This window comes from Apiospora aurea (genome assembly GCF_038362705.1).
Source record: "Apiospora aurea strain CBS 24483 chromosome Unknown utg000005l_segment0_segment0, whole genome shotgun sequence".
Lineage (NCBI taxonomy): Eukaryota > Fungi > Ascomycota > Sordariomycetes > Amphisphaeriales > Apiosporaceae > Apiospora > Apiospora aurea.
The window spans coordinates 4,732,439-4,747,125 of record NW_027117392.1 but is presented as its reverse complement, the minus strand read 5'-3'; the positions used below and the strand labels follow the sequence as shown (position 1 = coordinate 4,747,125).

General features: G+C 53.6%; 5 protein-coding genes across 5 annotated transcripts; 2 read left to right on the top strand and 3 right to left on the bottom strand.

The window, feature by feature from the left end:
* Positions 1–2,128: 2,128 nt before the first annotated feature.
* Positions 2,129–3,093, bottom strand: PG986_008011 (alpha/beta-hydrolase; the record flags this gene model as incomplete). The annotated part of the gene is made up of 2 exons (XM_066844233.1): positions 2,129–2,763; positions 2,841–3,093. 2 exons carry the CDS (start codon positions 3,091–3,093, stop codon positions 2,129–2,131), a joined length of 888 nt encoding a protein of 295 aa, XP_066700345.1.
* A 575-nt stretch (positions 3,094–3,668) lies between these two features.
* PG986_008010 (uncharacterized protein) lies at positions 3,669–4,574 on the top strand (the record flags this gene model as incomplete). Its single annotated transcript, XM_066844232.1, has 3 exons — positions 3,669–3,671; positions 3,789–3,893; positions 4,209–4,574. 3 exons carry the CDS (start codon positions 3,669–3,671, stop codon positions 4,572–4,574), a joined length of 474 nt encoding a protein of 157 aa, XP_066700344.1.
* Positions 4,575–4,847: 273 nt separating this feature from the next.
* PG986_008009 (uncharacterized protein) lies at positions 4,848–5,905 on the bottom strand (the record flags this gene model as incomplete). Its single annotated transcript, XM_066844231.1, has 2 exons — positions 4,848–5,423; positions 5,549–5,905. The coding sequence occupies 2 exons, from the start codon at positions 5,903–5,905 to the stop codon at positions 4,848–4,850; spliced, it is 933 nt and encodes a 310-aa protein (XP_066700343.1).
* A 492-nt stretch (positions 5,906–6,397) lies between these two features.
* PG986_008008 (spermidine synthase) lies at positions 6,398–7,642 on the bottom strand (the record flags this gene model as incomplete). Its single annotated transcript, XM_066844230.1, has 4 exons — positions 6,398–6,675; positions 6,749–7,279; positions 7,343–7,378; positions 7,612–7,642. 4 exons carry the CDS (start codon positions 7,640–7,642, stop codon positions 6,398–6,400), a joined length of 876 nt encoding a protein of 291 aa, XP_066700342.1.
* A 4,680-nt stretch (positions 7,643–12,322) lies between these two features.
* On the top strand, positions 12,323–13,676 carry PG986_008007 (uncharacterized protein; the record flags this gene model as incomplete). Its single annotated transcript, XM_066844229.1, has 5 exons — positions 12,323–12,440; positions 12,516–12,700; positions 12,785–12,942; positions 13,013–13,271; positions 13,332–13,676. 5 exons carry the CDS (start codon positions 12,323–12,325, stop codon positions 13,674–13,676), a joined length of 1,065 nt encoding a protein of 354 aa, XP_066700341.1.
* Between the last annotated feature and the right edge of the window lie 1,011 nt (positions 13,677–14,687).

The window sequence follows — 14,687 nt, the reverse complement described above, 5'->3', positions numbered from 1 at the left end:
TTCGTGAAGGAAGAATTTTTATTGCCCTTCGGAGAGGTCGGAGTTTATAAAAATGAGGAGCGGTGTACCTAGGAGATTGCGAGTCGTCACTGGCAATATTCACATATTGAACCGGGTGAGTCCCCACGGGCTTGGCCGTCCGCTTCCAGCTTGTTTTTTGTTTTATCTGTTTTCCCTCTATTGAAAGCCGGGGAGGTTAGCTATGGCGAGTGTTGTGGCATGTCCTGTGTTTGTGTGAATTATGGCGAACCACATTGTCGGGTCGAAGTGGCTTGACCTAAATGGCAAATGCTTCGGGCGGTTAAGGGTTTGGTTAGGGACAGGCGGTGGGCATTCCCGGGGGGGGCATTTTGATTTGAATCCTGAAAGTGCAAAAGAGCCAACACCTTCGTTGCTCCGCCGTCGAGACGCATTTTGCAGACCACGCACCACGCACTGCGGGTCGGCCAATGGGGCCAAGCGTCCCCCTTCACGTCGATCACACTCCAGGGGAACCATGGGCAGGGCAGGGCGCCTGGGTTCTTGGGTGCTTGGGTTCTAGCCTTTCCAGCCCTTCCAGCCCTTCCAGCCCTTCTAGACCACCCCCCTTCCGACGACGGCCTTCACTTCGCATGGCAAGCCGGTTCCTGCTCTGTATCCTCCTCAGCCCAGCTCCCAGTCTCAGGCTGATTAACGTCTGGGGTCGGGCCGGAGTCATGACCGTGAGAGTCGGCGCCGGTCGTCATGGGGGGTGGCATGGGAGAACTGGAGCCTTAGGCACTGTCAGTGTTACAAAAGTGAGGTCAACAGTGGGACTGCCTTGGCTATGTACATTAATGTAGGTACACACTTTCATGTTAGCAGCGGCGGCGGCGGAACCTTCCAACATAAGATTTTACGGAGATTGCCGAGGACAGCTTCAGACTTTCTTGGTTAGACAATACGACCTCGACAGTTCGACCTTGATGACCAAGAAAACAGTGAATGCACCTCGCTCGACACTTTCATGCACGATACTTTGGCTTCCATTTACGGCCATTCAGTCTGTCAATCAGCCATTCGTTCATTCAATGAACCCGATCTTCATTCGTCCACGCATCCCCATCCCTCACTTGAAAGCTGCAGGCTGGCCCCCGCGAGGTCTGGCTGTATGTATGTATGTATGTGGAAATTAGCGGGCGTCGGACCGAGAATCACTAACTACATGCATACATAACTCGTAGTAGCGGTAGAGTGTTTGCTGCAGGCAGCCTGCACCATCCTAGCTCCCCGGAACTGCTATCCTGGGCAATACTCTCCGAGTCTAATAAGGTGCTTACATCTTACATGAAGTGGGCAGAGCCAACCGATCGCTGCGCTCAAGCAGTCAAGGTAGGTATTTACAACTATGCAAGCCTGCAAACACCCGGTCGATTGGCTGGCCGTTGCTATATTATATTACTCGATCCGAGTGGAAACCAGGTGTGTAAGTGCCCGTTGTTGATCTTGGTCTCGTATAAGCTTTTCCGCCCATCAACTACCTACTCCGTCGCCCGTATTGTGTAACGTCCAAGGGCCGGTCAATATTCTCAGTCATCTCATCCTAGTCTGCCAGTAACCTGGCTCTGTTTGCCTTCTCTCCTCTTGGCGAGGATTGTTTGTCACGTTATCACATGAGATAGAAAACATGACGTCTATGGCACTCAATTTCCGTACCCGCAACTGAAGTCTCGCCCAGCAGCCTTCTCCTGGTGCTCTATCGACTACGGCCAGCACACAAACGCTGCAGGCAAACACAAAAGTAAGCATAATGCTTGTGAGGGTGGTCTTGTGGTGTCACGCAGGCAAGGGGAGCTCCAGAGCAATCACGGCCTGTGCTTTATTTTCTTATTGCCGAGTCTCTGAGTACTTGCTTAGTAAGATTCATCCCCGTATGTTCACCCTATATCATGATGTGACCGGCCGTATCAGTATTAAGAAGATGAACAAAGGCAAAGAGTGCGAGTAAAAACGCATGGAGACGAGCCAGGTATACAATCAGTATGTTCCCGCAACTGATCAGTATCAACTCCGACAAGAAAGGCAAGCTCTGGGGAATGCAGAGCAAAACATTAGCACGTGGACGCGAGCGGCAGGGACACCTTCACAAAATCGCAATCGCCACATTCCATTAGCAGAGATTCCTGCTAAACCAATTCACTGCCTGGTCTTCGGCCCGTAAGCCAATCTCTGCCTGCTTCGGGTCGTTTGGGTCACCTCGGTTGGCAAAGCCATGCCTCGCGCCCTCGTAGACAACAACCTCGTGCGCCGCATCCTCGTTAGCCTCGAGAATCCTCGTCAGCTGGACCATCTTGTCCCGGCCCATCAAGACGTCATCCGGCCCATTGGCGATGCTAAGCGGCAGCCGTACGGCCAGGATGTCCGCGGGTACAGACACACCAGACGGATGACCTGTGAAGCCACAGTCGATCAGCGGGCGGCCTTCCACTGATGCTGGAGAAGCTGCCCGAGTCTCGGAATTGTCTTGCGCCAGGAAGATGGTATAGTAGCCGCCCCAGCAGAACCCGGCGACGCCAACCTTCAGGTTTGGCGTCTGGAAGGGTGGCGGGCTTGCCCGTAGGTCTTGGAAGAACCTGACCATCCGGGGCTTTGCTACAGACCGTCTAGTCCAAAATAGGAACGGGACCATCGTGGCAACCGTTTTCATGGCCCAGTATGGCTTCATGACAAGAGTGGTATACCAATCTGGTGATGGCCCCATAATCCCATCTATTTCGGCCAGGAGGGACTGAGGTGGTGCCGCCCCTTTCAATCCACCGTGTCAGTATAGTTGGGCATCATGGATCACAGGACTAGGCACAGGGTCAGGAAGAGATTCTAACCGTCCATGAAATCGGGCAGGTATACGAGGAACTCTCCCCGTCTGGCATAACTGTCCGCCAGCGCGCGGGTGTTCTGCAGCTCCCAGCCAAAGGCGTCAGGAATGATGACGATGAGCCCTTTCGGCTTAGCACCCGCTTCCGGCTCGGCAACATAAGTCGGCAGGCCGTGGATACGCTCGACATGGCCCGTCAATACAGCGTCGCCGTGCAGAGTGCCGGTGAAGCAGTCTCGGCAGTACCCCGCAGACGTCATAGTGATTGGCTTGTGAGAGCTGAGCCGGTGGAAGCTATACTCGTTGCTGCTTCCTCTGTCATATTAGCACAACGAAGGTGTGAGGTGGTGACTCTTCATTACTAATAAAATTACATCCTTCCAAAAATTGGTTGTCCAACTTGAAGTCAAGAGTTTCTTACCTAGATAGTTAAAATTAGACGACAACGATGTTGACGTTGATATGATGTGTTGTCAGTCTCCTCTTGCACAGTAAGGTAGTCGCCAAGTGGGGTTCCAGTTAGGTAAGAAGATGCGTTGCTTTGTCCTTGACCTAAAAAAAAAAAAAAAAAAAAAAGTAGCGAGCGGACAAGACACGGGAAGCGGCGGGAGTTGGTGAGCCTTCCCCCACAAACGGACCTTTCGTAGCGTACTGTCAAAATCTTCTAAAACATGAGCTTGGGACGACGAAAAACCTGCGCGAGCCCGAGACTTTGAAACTGACGGTGAACCGCGAGCTTGTCTTTCTTTTTCTGGTTCTTGATTCGCGTGGCTTCTCAGACTGGGAGAGAAGAAGAAGAAGAAGAAGAAGAAGGGAAGCAAGAAATACAATCAAAATGGTTAGTGTCCTTCCGTGCGACTGGACTGGTCTTGGGGTTTGCCGGTGGCGGACCAGTCGCATCGATCAAAAATGGCACTTACACAGACGGACGGGAGCTGATACATTCATTCGCTAGGTGCACGCCGACGCCTCCAACTTTGCCCAGGGTGTCACGAAACAGCAGGCCTACGACCAAGTCCTGCTGCAGGCCGAGGGCCTTTTTGACGGCCAGCGTAACTGGGTTAGTTGTGGGAGATGAAACCCAACCTTTCGTTTTGATATGTGATTATCTATGTCTCCATGGATTAAGTATGCAGAAGAAGAGAAAGTTGACTCGTCGCCTCTGAATATAGGTCTGGTGAGCAGGGCCGCCCTATCGGGGCGTAAACGTGACAATCCCCTTTGACCTAACGGGATACACCAGTAACCTATCCAACGCTGCGTCGTTGCTATGGCACGCGTACAAGTCCCTCCCGGAGCCTAGTACCCATGTCAATTGGGCAGGTACAGTGCCTCCCCTATCGCATATTTCCTCCTCTCCCCCTTTCTCACCTAGTCAAACTCCACCATCGCAGGTTTCTACACACTGGATGCGACCTCGTCGCCGGAAAAGCCGCGGCTCATTCTAGGTCCCTTCCAGGGCAAGGTGGCCTGCCAGACCATCTGGTTCGGCCGCGGCGTCTGCGGCGCCGCCGCGTCGACGAAGACCACGCAGCTGGTGCGGGACGTCGACCAGTTCCCCGGCCACATCGCGTGCGACGGCGACAGCAAGAGCGAGATCGTCGTGCCCATCGTGGTGGACGACAAGGTGGTGGCCATCATTGACATCGACTGCGCCTGTCTCGAGGGCTTTGATGAGATTGACCAGGCCGCTCTGGAGAAGCTCGCGGCGCTCCTGGCTAGGAGTTGCGACTGGTCCTAGAAATTAAATTGGGAATGGGTGACAAGAGGGCTCGGACAGGCTCTAGAGATCATGGGGAAGAGCGCTCGAAAATAGACAATGGCTTTACTCTCACGATAGCTTTCTTGGGTTTCACACACAATCTAACAATCAAAATAACGTACAAAAACATCGGATTCTTCGCTGACGCTGAAACGCGGACACGCTTAGCAGCCCAGAGCATCAAAAATATATCGACACGTAGGGTACTTGACCCTTTCATCATCAATCTAACGCCTTGCCCAGCATAATGTCTCATTCTTCAAATCGTATCTTGCCCTCGCTTATGTCGGGATAGACATCGAACCGTCTCTGGCCCACGAGGGGGATGTTCTTCCTCGTCTCCTCGATCTTGGCGTTGTCGAGCTCCCAGCAGACGGTGGTCTCGGCCTCGTCGGCCTCGACGAGGACCTGCGCCATGGGGTCGACAATCAAGCTGTGGCCCCAGGCGCGGTAGGAGGCCGTCTCGTCGCGCGCGGGGCTGCACATGGCGACGTAGATCTGGTTGTCCATGGCGCGGGCCTGGCCCTGCAGGCGCCAGTGCAGCGGGCCCGTCGTCGTGTTGAAGGCGCCCGGGTACACGAGGGCGAAGCAGCCCTTGCGCGCCGCCACCGTCGCCAGCTCGGGGAACCGGATGTCGTAGCAGATGGCCACGGCGATGCGCCCGTAGTCCGGCAGGTCCACCAGCGTCACCTTGTTGCCCGGCGACAGCACGTCGCTTTCGCGGAACGTGATCTTGCCCGGGATGTCAATGTCGAACAGGTGCACCTTGCGGTGGCTCGCGAGCAGGCCGCCGTCGGGGCCGAACGTCAGCGACGTGTTGTAGTAGTACTTCTTCTTTTTCTCGTAGTTCTCCTCCTCTCCCTCCTTGTCGGCCGAGTTCGGGTCCGAGGGGGGCCGCCTCGGGGATCGAGCCGCCGATGAGGTAGGCCTTCGCCTCGGCCGCCATGGCGGACAGGGCGTGGAAGGAGGGGGACTGGTCGCGCGGGGGGCGGGCTCGGCAGCAGCGTCTCGGCGTAGGCGGGGAAGTAGTCGCAGCCGTAGGGGGAGTTGAAGCACTCGGGCAGCACGATGATCTTGGCGCCGTCGCGCGCGGCCTCGAGCACCTTGTCGCGGGCGTGCGACAAATTGGCGACCTTGTCCGCCCCGCTGGCGAGCTGGATGCAGGCCAGCTTCACCGGCTTCTTGAGCACGGGGGATGGCGTGGTCGCGGTGGCCATTGTGCGTGCTAGTGGTCTTCGGAAGTAGGTGGCGGGTGACAGAGACGGTGCGAGTTTGCTGAGGAGGCTGGAGGACCGCAGAAAAGGTCTCATGGTGGTTGGCGAGAACGCATTGCAGGCTAAAGGGCCATGTAAATAGATGCCATTGGGGGACTGCCAGAGCCGACTTGAGAGGGGCAGCCAGATAAGCCGCGACGATAGTGGGGTATCAGTGATGCAATCCTTCCTACCCGAGCCCGAGCGAGACTCGTGGGGGAATACATGTTTGATGGTCAGGAAATGGGCCCTCACGCCTATAGATACTGGCTCCCATTGATGCCGAGAGGGATAGAGTGCAAGACATGTCCAATTGGTTGCACACCAGATCAACTGCTTGCATTGCTTATATTGACAGGTAGGTACCCTGCTATCTGAGGTTCTCTATCGCCGCGACTTGTGTAGTCGCACATCCTCACTCTTTTTCCCCTTCCCATTCCGTATTTTATAACGATAGACCAATTTTATCCTGGAAGCACATTGTTTCCCCATCCGTGTGCCAGCCAGCCTAGAAGAGCAGTATCCCATACCTTTGCCAAGGTGCATAACTTATTTGAGGGCCTCGGCAGCAAAGTTGGGGAGAACGAAGGCAGCCTCGTGAACTCTGGAGTTGTAGTAGCGGCAGAGCTTGATCTCCTCCTCGGCCGACCACTTTCGCAGCGGTGTCTTGACATCGCGGCCGGCCTCCTTGCAGCAGACCATGAAGCCGATCTGGCCGGAGGGGTAGGTGGGGATGGTGGTGAAGCCATACTCGGCGACAGGGAAGACTTCCTTGCAGTCCTTCTTCAACTTGGTGATCAGAGGAAGGTGGAGCCACTGGCTTTCGGCTGTTTATTGCAATTAACGGAGAGTTCAATATTCGATGGCGCCTAGGGCACCATTGGACATGCATGTACGAACCTTGGGTGGTGATGACACCGCCATCCCTCAGAGCATCATGCAGAAGCTGGAAGTAGGGCTTCTGGAACAGGCTCTCGGCAGGGCCCTCTGGGTCGGAGGAGTCTGTGATGATGACATCGAAGCAGTTCTTGTAATCGTTCAAGAACTTGAAGCCATCGCCAACGTGGACCTTGCTCTTGGGGTGCTTGTAACCCTCGGCCATACCGGGCAGGTACTCCTTGGAGAGACGGATGACGGCCTCGTCAATGTCACACAGGGTAGCCTCTTCGACACACTCGTGCTTGACGACCTCACGGAGGACACCGCCGTCACCACCGCCAATGACAAGGACCTTCTTGGGGTTGGGGTGGGCGTTCATGGCCAGGTGGGTAATCATCTCCTGGTAGGAGTACTCGTCGTACTCGGTGCACTGGATGACATTGTCCAGGACCAGGACGTTGCCGTGCTTCTCCGACTCAAAGATCAGGACGTCCTGATACTTGCTCTTCTCGTGGTGGAGCACCTTCTTGACCTTCAGGGTCATGGCCTGGCCTGCTGCGGTGTAAGTAATGAGAACCGCTCGACGGTGAATGGGATATAGTGGTATAGACTTACCGGCCCACATCTCAGAGATCTCTCTGAACCAGCCATCTACTGGTTGTTAGCCTGATGGACTCCCACAAACACGAGCATGAGTGAGTCGATGGAATTCTGTGAAAGGGGACCCCATGTCTCTCGAGCAAGAATCTGCTTCCAGGACATCCCTTCCACGCGGCTTTACCAGCCAAGGGTATCGCCAGATGAGCAGATTAACGGCATCGTCACGTGTGTAAGTGCGAGCATAGCGCAGACTTCGGGACACCGGGGACACCGTAGAAACTTACCCTTGATCGTGGGGTGTGTAATCTCAGACATGTTGTTTATCGGTGTTGTGTGAAGGCCAGAAAATGTCGGTGTCCGGTGTACAATTTTCTTCGATGTTGTTTGATCAGGATATGAGGGGAACCGACGAGTTGGGGAACAGTGGAGGTGGAGCTGTCGTTTCGTGGCCGGGCAGTTTGTGTGAGCCAGAACAGATTCTGCCCTTTTAAAAAATTTTAGCCGTTGAGCGAATAATCCCATCTGAACATTGAACCAACAAGTCTCCGCAAGCAGCCGATGTCTGCCCAACCTTGCCCCGGGCCCGGCGGTTTTGCGCAGACTTGCCTTTGAACCACAGTTTAGACTACGCCTTATCGATACAAGCGGAATACCGAGGTCACCTCTTGTGCATGTATAATTATAATTCATCAAAGGGAACGTGCAGGCATCATGTATACGGAGTAGTAATGAGATATATCTGAAGAATCACGTGTATGGGTGGATTGAGGTCGAGTGTTCCCGGCCGTTTGTCGCTTCATGTCTGCACTTTGCAGAACAGCACCGCAAGGACGGCGATGAGCAGCAACGAGTAAGGAATATCCTCCATATACCTACCTCCTAGCAAGCAAGCAAGCTATATTGAACGTACCGTCTCTACTGTTCAATAGTGTCTGCAGGTGGTGTTACTTTCTTTAGGTTCAACGCTACGCAATCTTCACCTACAAAAGAATAGTAAGTAGTAGTAGTGGGCATGAGCATCCACTCCCGTTGATACCTAACGACGAGAACTGAGTTTGGCATTTGATTAATGCCGGAGTCATGAGCTGCAATGTTGATGCAAACATGGAAGAAATACTGCTGTCCGAATGTCCATAAGACCAGTCCCCAATGAGCTGCTTACCTAAGTAGCATCGTCCGTTCTCTGATTGATTGTCAGGTATCACTACCGTGCCTAATGTTTCAACGCCACGTGTGCATCGAGGTTATGTTCCTTCTCGAACCATTGAAGCTATTGTTAAATTATTAATGCACTTGCCTATTTTAGTATCGCAAGTATTGCTGTAAGTATACACATGATTTAACGATGGCAACGCTCAACCACTTTAGAGCCGCGGCGGTGGCTTTCTACGACCGAGCACAGGCGGCGGTTGCGCTGGTCTCAGACGACCAAGGGAATCGTGACGGATAATCGCTTATCGCCTGTTAGCGCTTGCGGGCCGGTTCCGCTCTGACTTCCATCACTGGCGTCTCAATGTTTATCTTCCGCAATCCGCACTTGCGCAGACCAAGGGACCGCCGCCACCGGTGCCTTCGCCTTTGCCTTTGCCTCCTGTAAGCTTAATATGGCATGCGTCAACACAAGCAACCCTCTGCCAATGCGTTTACTAGACCTACACGTTAGTGACTCATAACCCCGGGCGGGAACACTCTTCTCTGCCGATGGAAGAGAAGAGAACCATACAAGCAACCCTGTCAGGCGTCCATGCCTTCTAATCGAGTTCTGCTTTATGCATGTCAGACCAGACCTTTCCGACCTCACAGGACAGTCAGAGCTTGGCACCACGAGCGGCCAACACCAGCATGCATACCTTTCGCGAGTGCGAACCATTGACCCAGACCAAGCTGACGTTAGCACGGGCAGATGGACACATGTCTGCCGCAACCCAAATCGGACGAAGGATTTTGCGTTGGCGATGGGGGAGCGGCCCAAGGATTCTAGGTAACGTAATCAACCGAAACGACCAGACCTTGTCGCCAGGCTGCCAATTTACATGTAGTTTATGGGGACTGTCATTGGGGTGAGGGTCCTTCAGCTGACTCGTTAGAGGTTGGGGGGCGCTGCTGTCTGCCTCATCGATTCTCATCGTGTCGGCATATGTCTAGGCCGATATCCTGACCAAGCTGGGGCACGCGTTCACAAAGTTGGGTAACACATAACACGGTTCATAAGGCGCAACAGCCAGCAGCAACCAACCGCCTTACACCACCTTGCTTTCTTTGCTCACATGCATGCATATCTAGCAGTCGGTGGTATTGGGGGCCGCTTCTGGCACACTTCTCCTCGTATACCGCTACATGTACCCAAAGCCCAGGATGCGGCAGCAGTCTGTCTCAGCAAATCTACTGGCAATAGATGGGATGCCTCCCTCCCGTTGGTGGCTCGGGCGTACATCAATCAAGGGGCTCTTCGGGAAGTTCTTGCGCCCGTCCCAGCGGATACCGGACGCCTCGTGTTTGTTCCCACCGTGGCTTCGTGGACGTACCTATATATTAGATTACACCGATGCCTGTGCCGATAGCCAGGTGTCAGGCTCCGGCTCGGGCTCAGTCCAAGGCGTTGAAGAGAAGCAAGGCTCGATTCTGGTCTCCGTCAATGGTGCCTAGATCCCCATCTAATACGCATTGCCTGGTGGTACATGCTTCTCCTCCTTATTCATGCACACCTGTAATGAGGTGGTCTGGCCGCCATAGCAAGAACCCATCCCGTATGTTGAGCCGGAGCCGAGAGCAGAGTCTAGAGAGTGCAGGTTTGTATCAATCGATTAATGCCACATGATGTATCCCTACGAGACTAGTGCGAGATGATCGTGAACTCCGTCGAAATTTGTGGTCAGAATATCTGGCCTGTCCGATTTTGTGCAAAAGTTGGTGTCGTGGGTACATGTAGGTTAAGATGTAGGTGTGTACATCCATATGTACGTAAGTTATCCAAGTTATTAGAGGAACATCCCCGGTGCTCAGCCACCCCACCTGGTGGCAGAATTACTAGTATGAGGTTGCTTCTTCCCAAAAAGAACGGCCATGGGCTATGGAGAAGGAGAAGAAGCAGGAGAGAAAGCTGTTGGAGTGGTGAGCAAGCCAGTCTAGCTGCATGCGCCCGTCGTAAGCATCAAGACGCACCCTTTCCTCCCACGTGCTGCCCTCCCACGGATGAACCGGCTTCGCGGCGTGCATTGGTGCTGACGGGGAGATGAAAATCGTGGACCGATGAATGATCTTCTGTCGTGTCTGGGGCCAGCAACAAATACATTGAAATTAAGAGGGCTTTTTTTGGCGATGCTGGAAGGGGACTGGAAGGATTCTGGTACCAACTATGGGAAGATTGAACCCCGTTCCGACCCTTGCAACGGCCTGGCTGTACCTGGTAGCTCAGCTGGGGGCAGCATGATACCCCCGTCCAGTCGAGTCGGTCACCTACCTATTCGCTTATTTCGCCATGTGTTTTATTTTGCCATGAGTTTGCTGCGAATACATAAGCCCCGTCATTGCTTTTCTGCCCACCCTACTCTACCTAGGACTTGCAGGCGAAGACCCATCCATCTCCAGCGTCGCGTCGCGGCTAGTGAGCTTTTAGTCGTTCAGTGTGTGCATCCACTACCGCCCGTGAGCTTCAGGACGCAACGCATTATGGGTATATGTAGGCAGGTATTACATGTATGTAAGTCAGTACCTAGTAGTATGTATGTCGTACCGGTCTAGAAGAAAGTACATCAGCATGTAGGTACATCTTATATGTAGGTCAAACCGTCGAGGCCAAGGGGAGGAGCTCACCCACTTGCATTGGACGCCTAGGAGAAGGCCCCATGGCCGATCGCCACGGTCGCTTGCTGGAAAGGGAGATGCGCAGGACTCTCGTCTAGAAAAACAAGATGGCGACCTTATTTTAGGTAGGTATTCTATTGTATTACTGAAGCACACTTCACTTGCGCCGTGTATCGAGCAGTCAAGGTCAAGTCCGGACTGCAAGGGAAACGACGCCCCCATCCCCTCCCCCCCAAGTCCGAAAATGGACGACCCGCCACCCGCGGGGCCTTGGCCAAGTGCTGTACCTAAGGAGCGTCCTAAGGTAGTGCTGTAGTAGCAGCAGATACCCGCGCCGTCATGTATCATTTGCCGGCGGATTTTAAAACACCCTGGACCTCCTAAAAACGGTCGCATCGGATTCTAGTGCAGCCTGCAGTCTCTAGTTTCTGCTGGGGCTACGTCCGCCTTTGCTTTTTCTCCTTCTGGTTTTTGTTCTCATGCTTCTTCGTCTCGCAGGACCGGCGGGCTTGAAGAGAATCAGTCTCATACCGTAGTTAGTTTCGTCGGGCGGCCCTGTATACCCTTTTCTCGTGTCTCGACTCTATCACATCTCACACCACTCTGCTCCTCCAACATACTCCATAGCTGAAGCTCCGTTCTCCAGTTCCTGTTTGACCAACGCCTAGGCTGGCTGCATAACGCACAGTCCTGGCTACTTACATAACTTACTTGCGCTACCACTAGAGGCAGCAGGCGCCGTCTCGCCGGCTCTTCTGTCTGGCAGACGCTGGCTCATACACGGCTGTTCTGCCCCAACAACCAACCGGTTGTCTTCAGTCCAAAAGCATCTCGCAAGGTGAAGCTGCCCTGTCCATCGTCACCCGACCCTCAACGCAATCGGTCGCAATACCGATCGCGTGGACCTCGGACCATCAGATTGTGAAATTGGCGGGAGCTGCTACCCACTATTTCCCCGTTTCCCTTGGGCCACTGACTCGCTTTTGGAGAGTCTCCCTTTTATCGTGTGTTGAACTTCCTTCCGCCTAATCCGAACATCATCACGAGCACGCTTGCGCTCCCAGGACGCAATCAATAACCCCGTTTTCACTCTCGTCGCCGCAAGATCGGCTCTGTACCTTGGACGCGACGCTTTCCTCGACACGACAACAGGTTTTGTCCAGCGGGACCAGCACCTGACGACTGGCCAGAATGTGTTTCGGGAGTCGGAAACAGGACGAGGAGGGGCTCAACCGCTCACGCGAGCTGGACCGAGTAATTCGACAAGATGAGAAGCGACTGGCGCGGGAAGTGAAGCTGCTGCTTCTGGGTACGTAACCAGGCGCGAGGGCGTCGTCGAGCTTTTCGTGGCGTACATCATTCTAACTGAAGGGCATTGAAATAGGAGCTGGCGAGTCGGGCAAGTCGACGGTTCTCAAGCAGATGAAATTGATCTACGCACAAGGCTTCAGCAAAAACGAAAGGCTAGAGGGAAAGCCGGTGGTGTTCAACAACGTTGTGCAATCGATGCGAACCATCTTTGATGTCATGTCGGATCAAGGGATCGAGTTTGAGAACAAGGAAAACGAGGTAAGGAATGACCCGATCGCTCTATGGAATGCGGAAGTGGGAACCTGCGGCCGACGCTGACCAATTGATCTTTACACTCGACAGAAACACCAGGTGACCGTCTTGGCCGACCACGAAATCTCGCCCAACGACTCGTTGCCAGAAGAGTACCTCGACCCAATCAAGTCGCTGTGGGCCGATGCAGGTGTGCAGAAGGCCATTCTTAAGGGGAATGAATACGCCCTGCATGACAATCTGGGATAGTACGTCCAAATACACTCCTGAGTCTCGGTATATACTCTCGAGCCATCCTGCTGACATACGGGTTTTCAGTTTCTGCAATGATCTCGACCGACTGTGGCAGAAGGGCTACATCCCTGATGACCAAGATCTGCTGCGCTCCCGACTAAGGACGACAGGTATAACAGAGACCATTTTCGATCTTGGCCAGCTCACATATCGCATGTTCGATGTCGGTGGCCAGCGATCAGAACGAAAGAAATGGATACACTGTTTCGAGAACGTCAATTGCCTGCTGTTTCTTGTCGCAATCAGCGGTTACGATCAGTGTCTAGTGGAGGACAAGGACGGCGTGAGTTTATCCCGGCAAGAAACTGGTCTGGTGTATTTGCGGTAGCTAACCAGGGAACAGAACCAAATGAACGAAGCCTTGATGCTATGGGAATCGATAGCGAACTCGCATTGGTTCACGAAATCGGCACTCATCCTCTTCCTCAACAAAATGGATCTCTTCAAGGAGAAGATCGCGGCGAGTCCCATCACGAGCCACGGCTTCGTCGACTACCAGGGTCCGATCGACGACTGGAAGCAGGCCAGCAAGTACTTCATGGACAAATTTAGAGCCCTTAACCGAAACCCCGAGAAGGAAATCTACGGGCATTTTACCAACGCAACTGACACCAACCTGCTGAAGATTACGATGGGTTCCGTGCAGGATATGATTATCCAGCGCAACCTCAAACAACTCATATTGTGAGTCAATCAATAATCATGTGGGTTTCCTTGTGGTTCCCTTTTGGCTACTGCGACCCCGTTGCAAGCGCAACCGAAGAGATCGGCTCACTCTGCTTTGTGCTTTTGGAACCCACTGTCCTGCGTTCCCAACCCTGCCCAGGGCCTGGTAAAATACATCCCCTTGCGCTAAAGAAACGACTAGAGAGCCCCTTTTGCTAATCTGCTCTAAAGGATTTAACGTAGCATGTCCCGCTACGCGCATCACCGCCCGGAGTTGGCCAGATCGGCATCTAATCCGGTACCCGTGTCCCGGTTACGACACGGCCGATACTGGCGCCATCTTGCTCTATCATATACTACGAAACCTCCACCTTTTTTCTTTCTCGAATGTCTATACTATATCGGAAGCGGCCGTAGTACAGACTCGGAAGGCGGCGCGCGATTGACTAAATTGAGATGATTGATACCCATGGAAGGATCGCGCCCTGGCGCCGGCACGGCTACGGACCCTTGCTTCAGGATGGTACAGCAGCTCAAACAGCAGGCTCTGGGGGGGGTGGGGCTCGGGATATCGGTCTCTCCTGCATCGGGCAGGCAGCGAACGGTCTGTTGTTACGCTTGAACACGGTTCCATCTTGCTTTTTGTTCTTTCCCTAACGATCGATACCTCTTGACGTTTCTTCTCCCTTTTTTCAGCTGTGAATATAGCATCACGAATAACGGTGTGAGCGAAGTCGATGTAAAATAGATAATACCTTTCAATACACGGGGGCAAAGAGCGTGTCTCCAATCCCACTGCTACATATATTTGCAACAACGGGCCTACATCCACGGATCCTGGCCGGTTGTTCCGGTAGACTGCGCACATGTTTGACGTGCGAAGTTACCTAAGTCAGGTGCTACGATAACTCAACGGCCTTGAACTGAGACGACAAATTCAATCAATGCTTGTTCGACTGGGAGAGCAGACCTGCTGCTGCTGCTCTATCCTGATTCGGCCAGCCATTCTTTATAGCGCAAAGGCTGGACGGTC